Source organism: Abrus precatorius, unplaced genomic scaffold (genome assembly GCF_003935025.1).
Source record: "Abrus precatorius isolate BTA unplaced genomic scaffold, Abrus_2018 Scaffold5, whole genome shotgun sequence".
NCBI lineage: Eukaryota > Viridiplantae > Streptophyta > Magnoliopsida > Fabales > Fabaceae > Abrus > Abrus precatorius.
Genome location: NW_020874395.1, coordinates 21762383 through 21775338, shown reverse-complemented (window position 1 = coordinate 21775338; position 12956 = coordinate 21762383). Strand labels below are relative to the sequence as shown.

The 12956-nt window shown below is 33.5% G+C and overlaps 1 protein-coding gene across 1 annotated transcript; it reads right to left on the bottom strand.

The window, feature by feature from the left end:
- Window positions 1-140: 140 nt before the first annotated feature.
- LOC113867048 (xyloglucan endotransglucosylase/hydrolase protein A) lies at window positions 141-1455 on the bottom strand. Its single transcript, XM_027501990.1, has 4 exons — window positions 1272-1455; window positions 1019-1119; window positions 729-922; window positions 141-540 (listed from the first exon to the last, which is right to left on the bottom strand). The coding sequence occupies exons 1-4, from the start codon at window positions 1453-1455 to the stop codon at window positions 141-143; spliced, it is 879 nt and encodes a 292-aa protein (XP_027357791.1).
- Between the last annotated feature and the right edge of the window lie 11501 nt (window positions 1456-12956).

The window sequence follows — 12956 nt, the reverse complement described above, 5'->3', positions numbered from 1 at the left end:
GCAATAAATGATGATATAGATTGATTATTAACAAACAATGCAAGAAAGAAACCCAAATTAAATTTGTATCAATGCTTAGGTGTGTTGATGAAATTATGTAGCTGAGAACTTTATGGTAGTAAAATGTAGTAGATGAAAGATTAAATGTCTTGGTCTCTTGTGCATTCAGGAGGGAGTTGAGGGTAGCGTTTGCGGTCAGTGCAGTAGTTGTAGATGGTGTATTTTTTGCGCACCCATTTGAGTCTTTGCCATTGAGCAGAATCAAGGTCACGGAATTCAGGTTGATCCCACCACCTTGTGCCTTGAGTTGCACAAAATTTGGCATCCACAGAGGCCTCACACCCATCAATGTGGAATCCTTTGTAGGTGGCTACAAAGGGTGCTTTGGACCAATCTGTTTTCTCCAAACCACCCCTTGTGGCCCAATCATCAGCATTCCATAAGCTGTTGTATATCTTCATTGGTTGGTTAAATGGGAATTTCACTCCCTTGTCTTTGCTGTTCTTGAACACCCTTATCGGGATATCATCCACATAGAAACTGTACACCCCATATTTGGGTTTCTATTAGTAATAACAAATAACAATATAATAATAATTATTATTTGTATAGTATCTACAGTGTTCCCATTGACAAGTTATGCAATTAGACTATGGTATGGGGAACAAGATGGATGGTGTGAAAGGGTAGGTGAAATTGTTGCTTATTGAATGAAGAAGTATACTTACACAATCTGGAACATGTTCCATAGCACTGAGTATCTATGGTATTGTCTTGTAGGGTCAAACCATAGGTAGATTCTCTGTTCTCTGTCACCCTTGCCACCAGTGAACACATTTGTTTGCAAAATGTATGGTTGCCCAGTTCTGTTCCCCAAGAACTCAAAGTCTATTTCATCATGTTCTGAATTTTGGGATGATAGCTGCATAGTTCCAATCACATCCAAAAGGTCACATAACAAAACTGAGAAAACAAAATGATGGAAACAAAAATAAAATAATCAAAACACTTTTCTTACATAGAATGCAGTGACAGTGCCAGCTGAATCACCAGCAACCATTTTTATGTACATGCTGAAGTGACCAAACAAGTAGGACCCTTTGGACTGAAAGCCAGTACCTGATCAAAATTGCATGAACATGATATGATATGAAAAGTTTTGTAACTAAATGAATAAGGGAGTGAACAATCCATATGATCATTAGCACTAATTTGATGTGAACAATCCTAAACTCAATAAAATTGCGTAGCACGTTATCATTAGCATATACCAGTGTACTTATCAAGATGAAGCTCAATCTCTGACCCTCCATTGAGGTATTTGATGTGATCATAGGCCCAAGTAGGCACATAGTTTCGGCCAAATGGCACATCCACAGGTCTCCTTGGTGTGGCGGCGAAGGAAGCAGAGGCTAGTGATAACAAAATCAGACAAGTCCACAAAGAAGAACCCATTTTTGTGTATGTTTCAACTTGTGTTATGACTTCTGATACGTCCTTCTTGTGAATTCCAATGGGTATATATAGGTACCACACCCTGCTTTGGACCTCTATGGAATGTGAGGCCATAATGTTCTTAGCTTTCATTGCTAGCTGGTCATCAGTGACTTTTTAATTGGACTATAGGGTTCATTGTATTTGAGGTCTGGTAGTATATTAGATGAATAAATTCTATAAATATTTGCCAGATAATTATTTCTTTTAAGCATAATTTACTTTATTTAAATCAAAGAAATAAATTTTGACTCTCTAGCGAAGATATATTTATATTACAAAATATTCTATTAAAAATAGTTTTTTAATGTGTTTAAGTACATCCAATAAGAATTTATATTTAATAATCTTTTAAAAATTACATTATTTAATACATTAATAATTACATAATAATATTAAATACTATAATTATTAACAAAATCTTATTACTTATCAATTTTTTATTATCTACCTTCAAACACATTAAAAAAATGTTTAGTGGTTAGGTAGCTGACATTGAGCTAACACACAGGAGATTTATTTCTCATAAAGGTTTTAGGTCAATGTAACATCGCCCAAGAATAAATTTAAACTCATTTGACGAGGAAGCTAGTGAGGTAGATTATACTTTCTGTGCAATTGAAGAAATAGATATCCTAAGAAGTTTCTAAAACTATTCATGTATATTATTTGGCAAAACTGTAAATAATTTTAAATTAAATTAATTTTTCATATGAAATTTAAGAACTTATCACATGTTTTGTTGGGTATGTTGCAATTTTCAAACACTAAATTAAACTTGTCTCATTCTGCTGTTCCAAAAACACATCAATTACTTGTCTCCACAGTGATCTTGTAAGAGCAGTTTTAAAAAATATTTCATCTGAAAAATATGGTATTTCAGATGAAATAATAATATTAAAAGGTTTTTTAACAAAGAGACATTAAAATCATACAAATGTCCTTGAAATATAAAGGTCGTAACATAGCAAGCATCAAGAAAATTGTTTTTTATATTCCACTAAAATGAGTGCATGTCGAAAAGAAAATACATTCACAAGCAAAAATTTTAAAGAATTAATAAATGGTATTTTCGTAAAACAATATATTAAAATATTAAAAATTACAAAGTTGAATATCTTTTATAGTTTTTAATAAAAAGTTACTTTTAATTCTTTAATAATACCTTAGAAACATTACAATTTTTTTAAAATAAGTGTTGGGGTTGAGAGGATCAATTATGTGTCGTTTTAGGTGCAGGGCCCGCGTGGTGTTTGGTTTCTCTTTGGCCACTAGACTGACACAATGTCCGTTGTGAATTTTGTAGGGTCCGACTTCGATGACACTGTTTGCTAACCATATAGTTAAATATCTGGTCAAACGGATGGCTTCACCACTTTAACTGCAATCTAATTAAAATAAATAATTCTTTAAAAATTACATTAAAAAATAATATTAAATATTATTCATATATTGAATTTTATAATATATCATTTTTTTAATAAAAATTATTTTATATGAAATTTTATTGTACATTCTTAAATATATATAAATAAAATATAATATAATATAATAACAAATATTTAGAACTTTTTATTTTAAGATTATTTAATCTTAATCTTTAAAATTAAGTTTAAATACTAAAATATAATAATATTTTATTCAAAATATATTTATTAGATTGAAATTATAAAATTATGTTAAATATTTTTAATAATTTTTATTTTTATTAATTATTTAAAATACTTGTTATAATATTCGTAAGTTTAAGAAAGTATTATATATTTTTTAATTGAAGATTGTGATTTTTTTTAATAATAATTATTTAAGAGAATATATAATGTTCTTTCAATTTATAAGACAGTGTAGAAATTACTATTATTTAAACTTAATTCTAAGAACTAATTATATTAATATTTTTAATAACTAAAAAATTAATTATAACTTTTTTTTATGCAAAGCATATATTTTAATAAAATATATAATTCACACTGATATATGCACATATTTTAAAAATATTTAACAGGTTAACCTTAATTTTATTTAATTGTAAACTAAATAAACACTTACTTTTGATGTAACTATTTTTACATTATTAATCAATTAAAGTATTTATAATCTATAAATTAATTATTCTAAAAAATAATATTTTTAATATATAAATATTCAAAACTAAGTAACAATATTAGAAAACTTTATATTATTGAAGCATTTTAATTAATTTTAAAAAATAAAAATCACAAAACATACTGGCTTTGTTTGTGTCAAGAAGCAAAGATGCAAATCACCAAACAGGAAAATCCTTGAAGCAAACCAGAAGTGACCAAATCATTAATTTGATTTTAGTAAAGGAAATGCAAAATATAACGGAAAGTCTTTGAATATCAAAAACTTTCCACTTGCATATGCAATTGGAGTAGCCTCTTTAATATTTTATTTTGCTGCTTTTCTTTTCTTTTTGTTTTTCTTTTTACTCATGTACCCAAAAATGATGAATCCAAACGGAAATGTTATATACAAGAACAATTTTATTTGAAAATATGGTGAAGTATTCATTGTGAGGCTTTTCTAACGTGATTTCTATAATAATTTTATACATTTAGCAGTAACGTATAATTATTTTTGAAATTATAATTATTTTAAGAAACCTTTGAATGGGCTTTTTCTATCTTCGAATAGAGTTGCATTGCGAGTTCTGCTAGGGTTCTCCAAAACCCTAGCTTTTTCCCCCTTTCTTCTCTCCATCTCAATGTAGCGGTGTATTGGGTTGTGCCGTCTCTTGCGCGGAGTTTCATCGCGAAGCTCAGATTGGCATCTAAATCTCTGCATGACTCATCAAGAACCTGAAAAATGTTCCAAGGAAGAAACTGATATGATGGAAAGAAGCACTAAGAAGGTAAAGCAAGTTTCACTGGCTTTGGAGGTGGATTTGGATTCTAATATGCAACAAGAATAAAGCCAAAGTGCTAAAAAATGACCAGGTGTTTTTGAATCCTACTTTTTCTACTATAGTTTCTTATAAAGACAAGGTTTTATCGGTTAAGGATTTATATCTTTCCCTTGGTGATGAGGATATTGTAAAATTGGTGCTAGAAGAACTTAATATTAACATTGATATTGAGGAACAAGATTTACCTGTTAATGAACAAATTCTTTGTCCTAATATGAAAATCCCTCTAGAAGATTATGAACAATGGTACTCTCCCTGGAAACACTCTTTGATTATTAAACTCTTAGGTAAAACAATTAGGATTAACTATTTGAATCAAAAGTTAGGTAATTTGTGGGGGTGTAATGGCCCCTGAAAATTCTAGATCTAAACAATGACTGAAAATACCTCTAGAAGATTATGAACAATGGTACTCTCCCTGGAAACACTCTTTGATTGTTAAACTCTTAGGTAAAATAATTAGTTTTAACTATTTGAATTAAAAGTTAGGTAATTTGTGGGGCATAATGGCCCCTAAAAATTCTAGATCTTAACAACGAGTATTTTTTTAGTTAGATTTGATAACACTAAGAATTATAAGTATGCCCTTTTTGAGGGTTCCTAGCTAATTCTAGATCATTACTTATTACTTCAATGCTGGAGACCTTTGTTTAGGCCTAAAGATCACTTATTTAGGAAACCTAATACTTCCTATGGCAAGTAGGTTTTTGTTTGGGTCAAATGCTCAAAATTGAGCCTAATACTTCCCTCCAATCTAGAGGTAGATTTGGTAAGATCTGTGTAGAGCTTGACCTTAGGAAAAAGCTTATCCCTTCTTTTGAAGTTTTTGGCCAAGAGTTCAAAGTTGAATATAAGGGCCTGCACCTGAGCTTCTTTTACTGTGGAAAGTATGGCCATAGGCAGGAGTTCTGTCCTGATCCTTGTAAACATATTAATGATAATTTTGAACCTGTTCCTTGCCCTATGAATCTTGAGAATAACAACAATGAGGATCTTATTCCTCCCCTCGAACCAAATAATGGTGTAAACAATGGGAGTCAGAAGAGTGTTGGCATAGAGGAGCAAGGTCTGTTTGGGCCCTGGATGTTAGTCAAGAGGCCTGTAAGGAGAAAAGTTGGGCCCCATCGCCCAACAACTAGTCTAGTCCAAGGGGAAATGAATTAGGAAGTGTCCTATGTTCAAGATTTGATATTTTGGGTAGTTCTAATCTAGAAACTATTTCTAAGCCTATCATGGATGGGGAAAAATACCCAGATCTACCATTTAGTTTTGAGGAAGGGGTAAAGGTCTAAAGGGTATTGAAAAGAGTAAACCTTTGAGAACTAATGGTGTTTAAGAAATCCATAAAAGGTAAAACAAATCCTAGAATTGATATTACTAGTAAGGAAGATGAGGGGGTTACTCAAATAGGAATAATAAATGGGAACAGTTCTGATAACTATGGTCACATTAATAATAATAAGGATCATAGAGAAATCTTTTCCCTTATGAACAAAATCTCTAAAGAGATTACTCAATCTAGAGGTAGGTCTATCCAAGATCTTTTGGGTTTAGGTTTGTCTAATTATTTGAGGGACCAGGTCTCTAAGCTTCAGAGCCCTACTGATAAACCTCCTGATCTAGATCCCATTATGGATGTTGACAAATCAGATCAGGTTAGTAGCCCTTTTGCTCTCTGTCAGGCCTCTAGTCAGGATTTTTCTCAGCATCTTAAAGATGCAAATTAATTTCTATCTTTATTTATGAACTGCTTATTTTGGAACTGTAAGGGGGCAAGAGGTAGAGTCTTTCACAAGCTTGTTAATGATCTTATAGTCATGTATCAATTAGATTTTCTTGCTCTGTTTGAACTTAGAATCAATTCTGATAGAGCTAATAATGTAATTAAGAAAATAAAATTTGACAAGCATGAAAAAATTGATGCTATTGGATATTCAGGAGGTATTTGGTGCCTTTGGAACAGTAGGAAAGTTTCTGCTTCATTAGTGGCCAAATCTAGATATTTTATTCACCTTAAACTTGCCACCTCTGATCATAAGGAGTGGCTTCTATTTTCTGTTTATGTTAACCCTCAAGAACACCTTAGGGCCTCTTGCTAGCAGCCAATGGAGTCTGCCAGGTGTAAGACCTTAATTTAATTTCAAAATAATAAATTTTGCAAAATGGGAATGGTTAAAATTTCACTTAAATATAATTTTCCAACACAGAGTTTCATTAAAGTTTTTCAAAATAATAAGGGATTACAAGTTTATATCAATAGTTGTTACAGGACCAATTCAATTACATTAAAATTTTAAAATAACATCTAAGCCCTATAGCAATTTCATCCCTCCCTTCATTAAGTTTGATGTTGATCGTCTTGATCACCTGAAAACAACTGTAATGGTGAGTACTCCACACTATCCATCACACAAGCAACATAGAGACTCACCTTGCATACTCACATTTATTCTAACATATTCTACTCAAGTATTATCAATCACATACAACACTCATCATACATTCCATTTCAAATTACAACTGGTGCGCTCACTGCACCAACAACATTTCACACATGTACATTTACTGCACGTAGCCATGCTCACTGTGACACTATGATCACAGTTTCACACCATGGATGATCGGCGGTTACCCCCGCATCATGGATACCACGTGTGCGATCACAAGCTGCTATATAAGGGTGTTGGCAGAGGTCTAGCAAGGAGGAGAATGTGTGGCCTGTGGTGCACCCACGCTTACTATTAGTGTCACTACCACTATCTCTTCCCCAAGGTATTTCTACCATCCTCATCTTCTATACCTTCAATGTATCGCTGAACCATTCATAGATATTCACAATCGCATTTAACATGCCCCATTCATACACATTCCAATTACATACAATATTCATATTCGCACATGTCACACAGGCCCACATTCATTCACATTACACGACACAAATATCCACACTTATTCGCATTACATTTAATGCACAGCAATTCTATACACACAACCTTTTAAACATAATCCACATTTACATTCAATATACCATCCACACCCATTTCCAACTATTTACATTATTCAATCATCAATCAATGGCATGCTCATACACATTCACTCCATCACACCTATCATTAAATGTTCATTTTATCATATCTAATATGGAATTTCTATCAAAACATACATATTCCGACATCCCATCTCAATTACATGGTCACACATAGCAAAATAAATGAAATCTAATAAAAGGAGTTAGGGTAGGGTCCCTTTACCTCAGATTGAAGACCCACACACGAAATCAACCAAGATAGTGCTCCCCACATGAATTTCGCTCTAAATACATGGAAGAATCCCATGAGAACCAAAGGAAATTGAGAAAACAGAGAATGAGGATGAGAAACCGAAATCCTAACCATTAAAACTTACCTCTAAGCGTCCCCAACACGATTTCAACCTTTAATCTAGCTCCTGATCGACTTTGGAGGCAATTTATTCGGCGAAATAAAGTTTTGGGTCGAGAGAATCGAAGGTATTTTGAAGAGAGGAATGGGAAATGAATTTCCTAAACCCTAACCCCTTCAAATACCCCTCAGGTCACAACACTCTTGCTACAACGAGACCCTCTCGTTACAGCGACGTCTCTTGTCACTACAACGAAAATAAGAGGAAACTGTACTATGATTTCTGTATAATCTCACTACAACGAGACCCTTTTGCTACAGTGAGACTGTACCCAGAATTGCACCCCTCTTTGTCGCTCTCTCGCTGTAGTAAGGGATCTCTCGCTACAGCGAGAAGGTGATAGTTTCACACCTTCCTCCCAAGTCTCTCTCACTACAGCAAGAACACCCTGCACCATACACTTAGCCTATTTCAAATAGTCAAAAATGTCAATCTCGATGGAAAATCAGCATCCATATCACATTTCACAAACATACACATATTTACACGTATATTCTCATCACCATTCAATATTCATCATTATCATATCAACTCATTATCCCACTCAAGTGCACATTCCTCATCCATTCATATATATATATATATAATAATCAATATTACAAAATTTGGAGCGTTACAGCAGGAGACTTTAATTGTATTCTCTATCACTCTAAAAAAGTAGGAGGTAAGGCCCCCAACTCTAACATGATTAATAGCTTTGCTGATTGCCTCCTCCAGTGTGGTTTATTGGACATGGGTTTCAAGGAATACCCTTTTACTTGGCATAAAGGTAGCCTAAAAGAGAGCTAGATAAGGCTGTGACCAACAATTCCTAGCGCCTCTTATTTCCTAATAGCACTGTGATTAATATTCCTTTTCTAAAATTTGATCACTTAGACCTTTGGATTAAAATTAGGGATAAGAATTCCATTAGAAAGCATAGTCCTAATTTCAAATTCCTTGCTCCTTGGTTGTCCCATGTGACATCCTAGTTTATCTGTCTTGAATACAAACAAACGTACACGTGATACAATATCTAAATACAAGATGTATACATGTAAGTACATAATTTAAGTAATCAATAAAGGTAGGAAATTGATTAGCAATTAAAAATATTAGATGTGATTTAAACATTTGAAGGTGCCCCCATGTCACATTTTAGATAAGTTCATTAGCCGCTTATAGTCATTCACGTAACATAACCAATGAACTAAATGAAAGTCTACTACACTAACAACACCTAGGGCTCATCATTAAAACAAGTTTGCAAAAAGAGCAAAATGACTACTATGCCTATGTCCTTTCCCAAAACAGCCTCATCATACAAAAGAAAACACATATACATATATACATACATACATATATATATATATATATATATATATATATATATATATATAAACACTATCAATCTAGAGGAGTGTATTTCTCTAAAGGATCAGAGTCTAGTGAAGTGGATAATATAGCATTTAGGTCAAAAGGCAGACTGGACAAGTCTTCATATACGTCTTCTAGCCAACCAGAAGTAGGTGGAGGTATACGGGACAGTGGAGAGGATACAGGGGGAGAAAGACTACGGTGTGAAGGACTAGCCTCATTAATGGGAGAAAGCCTACGAGATGGAGTAGGTGGGCAAGGTCAAACAGTGGACTCAATGACTGAGATATCTATATACTCAGGCTCCATAGGAGGAAGAGAGGAAGGTCGAGGTACGTGGGCATCAGGGATCACATCTGGAACAAGAGTGGGAGCTTCAATGTCCATGGGGGCAAGTATAGTTCTATGGATGATGAGGGGAAAAAGTATAGAGGTAGCATATAGTAGTAAGGGAAAATAATCTCTACAAGCAAATCCGTGGTGCAGCAAGGTTCCCAACCCACCTCAGATATCGAACCAAGAGTCATGCAAGCAAACCCTTAGTAAATAGTCTGCTAAGTGGTGTCATCATATATCTATATGTCGTTTGTCAGGAGGACTATCATCTTGATCATCTCGGATCCTATCTGCACACAACATATGCAATACACCAAACAAGCGTCCATACATCACAAAAAGAGGAGAAACAGCAACAAAACAAAAGGGTGAGTCCATAATTTCAAGTTAGGTACATAATATACAGAAAAAGTGCTACGCTTTAGATATCAACACATCTAATAGAACATTATCCTTACATTCAAAATATGAAAGAAAGATTTGTATGTATTTAAGAATGGAATGATGCATGATGCAGGTAAGTTATGAAATTCCTCTTCACTTTTATTAATTTCTTGTTATCATGCAATGCATGAGGATCCCATATCCTTTTCTTTTGTTTAATTTATTTCTAGCCTTAAAACGATCAGAGGACTCCATTTCATAGCATTTTTGCCAATTTCACCCTCCAAGAGTGTCATTTGGGAATATGCCTACTACGATCATGGTAACGGGTGTTCACGTCAGGTTTGGCAAGGGTTTGCTGGCGACGTGACCCAGTCACAGTGAGCTACTCTGCACCATTGGGTCATCCCCCCTTTACCACTCCCAAGGTTCGTCATTAATCCTAACACAGGCATCTTATCTTCTCACTTATGAGCATAATGCATGGCTGATTTCTTAATTCTTAAATAGTTCTTGTAGGCTTTTCTTAATTTAACGTCACTAGTACACTAAAATAGATCTTTTCATAAGGTTGTCTAAGGTTAGGTTCCCTCTCGTTACTTCACATTACATTGTCTCCCTAACTCCATGAGTTTTGGGTCCTAAGCTCTCTAATTAACTTGGGAAATATTTGTCAAATATTGCTTCACATGCTCAGACTGTTTAGTACACTCTTTATTTATTAGTTTATTAGTTTAAGATTGGTTATGCTGGGACTTTTAATTTAAGCGAGGTCATATTTTCCAAGACTTTAAATATAGGTTACTATCACTATCTTACTATTGTATTATAATCAACGTTGGATTAGATGCTAAATAAAATATAAGTACTTGTACTTGGGGTTTTTGTCAAATTTCTATTTTCTTTCCTCCTCTCTTTATTATTTTATTTATTCATTTATTTTCTTTTTTTTGGTCTCTGATAAATGCTTTCTATACTTGATCCTACATTATAATTCATCAATGATAATTGAGAGTTTTAAGCTATTCATTGAAAAAATTTACTATTATTAATTTCATTTAATTCATATTTCAGGAAAAAGGATCAAGAAGTAAAAGCTTTAAAAGATATTGGGAATTGCAGCACACAAAGAACCAGAGATATACACAGGAAAGTACACGCCCGTGTATATGAGTGTGTATCTCACTGGTTGCATGAATCAAGAACACAATGAAGTCAGAGATATACATGGGCAAGTACATGCCCGTGTATAAGAGCGTGTATCTCACTAGTCGCGTCAATTGAAGTGTATCATCAAAACCAGAGATGTACACAGTCAAAGTACATGGCCGTGTACTTTTCATGAAAGTTGTGAAGCACAATTTTTAGAGACTAGAGATGTATACAGCCAAAGTACATGGCCGTGTACTTTTCAAGAAAGTTGTGAAGTGCAATTTTTAGAGACTAGAGATGTACACGGCCAAAGTACATGGCCATGTACTTTAAACGTGTGTCAGAATTTAAATTTCTGCGAGAAGATGAGCCCTTGGGCTATTCATATAAAAGGAAACTTGGCACAGAAACCTAGGAGACACTGTTTTGAGGAGAAGAAAAACTCAGAGACGGCAGGAGGATGAGATCAAGCACTTTTATTCATCTCTTTTGTAATTTTAGTTTCAAGATGTTTAGGTTCTAATTTTCCTTTGAGTATCTAGATGTAATGAATCCTAATTGACCAAATTTTCTGGAATTCTTCTAATGCTATTTCATGTTCTTTTCTCTTGGGTTTAATTGAGTAGTATCAATTGTCTTCCATCTTGTTTTCTTGTTTGAATTTGAGTAAAATTCCTGCATGAAATTAACATTACTCAATTAAAAGGACTTGAATGTAGTTCTAGAGATAGAAAGATATAAGTTTTTTGTATTAGGATTAACCCTAATTATAGAATTCATAATGAACTTAATGCAACCTAGGGTTATTAATTAAGGAAGAGATTCCGATTAATCAACCGAGGGTTAGGAATCATTATCCTTGAGAAAGGTATTGATTTAATTTAGAATTTTCTGCAACGATAAGGGTTTGGAACTAAGTAGTTGAAGAAGAATTTTAGTTATTTGGACACTTAGGAGGATTTATAGTCTAGATACTCGCCTTTTCCACTTGAATACCTTTCGTCATACTTTTCTATAATTTATTATCATAAGAAATCTGTTCCTTTTAATTTATTATTTTTCTATTTTTGGTAATTTTATCAACAAAATTTTATTTTTCATATTCATTAACAATTGCGTAATTAAGGAAGTAATTTTTAATAACAGTCCCTGTGAATACGACACTTGGTACTCTATTTTTCATAATATTACTCTAACAACGAGTACACTTGCCCAGTAATCAGTTTTTACATACCAAGTTTTTGGCACTGTTGTTGGGGACTAGTTATTTAGGATTTCTTTGATTACGTCTTTACTAATTTTCTTTTCTTTATTTATTTTATTATTTTTTAGGAGCTGATTTTTCTTGTGCATAACCAGAACCCGTTCTGCTACATTATTCGAACTTGACCCAGAGATAGAGAGAACTTTGCGAAAAATTCAGAAAGAGAGACGATTGCTAGTACAAAAAGAAAACACACAAAAGCACATGGAAGGAATGGCGAACAATGAAGATCAACTAAGGACCATGTCCGATTATGCTCGTCCATCATTAACTGGAACAGAATCTAGCATTGTCCGTCCGGATGTGCAAGGGAATTTTGAAATAAAGCCCAATGTTATTCAGATGGTTCAACACTTTGTCCAATTTAATGGGTTACAAGATGAAGACCCCAATGCTCACATTGCAAATTTTCTGAAGATTTGTGATACTTTCAAGATTAATGGAGCTACTGATGATGCAATCCGCTTGAGGCTATTTCTATTTTCTCTCAAGAGCAGAGCAAAGCAGTGGTTGAATTCTCTCCTACGAGGATCTATCACTTCATGGGAGGCCATGGCAAAAAAGTTCTTAGTAAAATATTTTCCTCCCACAAAAACTACC

Coding starts and splice junctions, on each gene's coding strand:
- LOC113867048 (XM_027501990.1), bottom strand. CDS start 1,455: ATGGGTTCTTCTTTGTGGACTTGTCTGATTTTGTTATCACTAGCCTCT. Junction 923..1,018: donor GCACTGTCACTGCATTCTAT/GTAAGAAAAGTG, acceptor GGAACTATGCAG/CTATCATCCCAAAATTCAGA. Junction 541..728: donor TGGAACATGTTCCAGATTGT/GTAAGTATACTT, acceptor TGGGGTGTACAG/TTTCTATGTGGATGATATCC.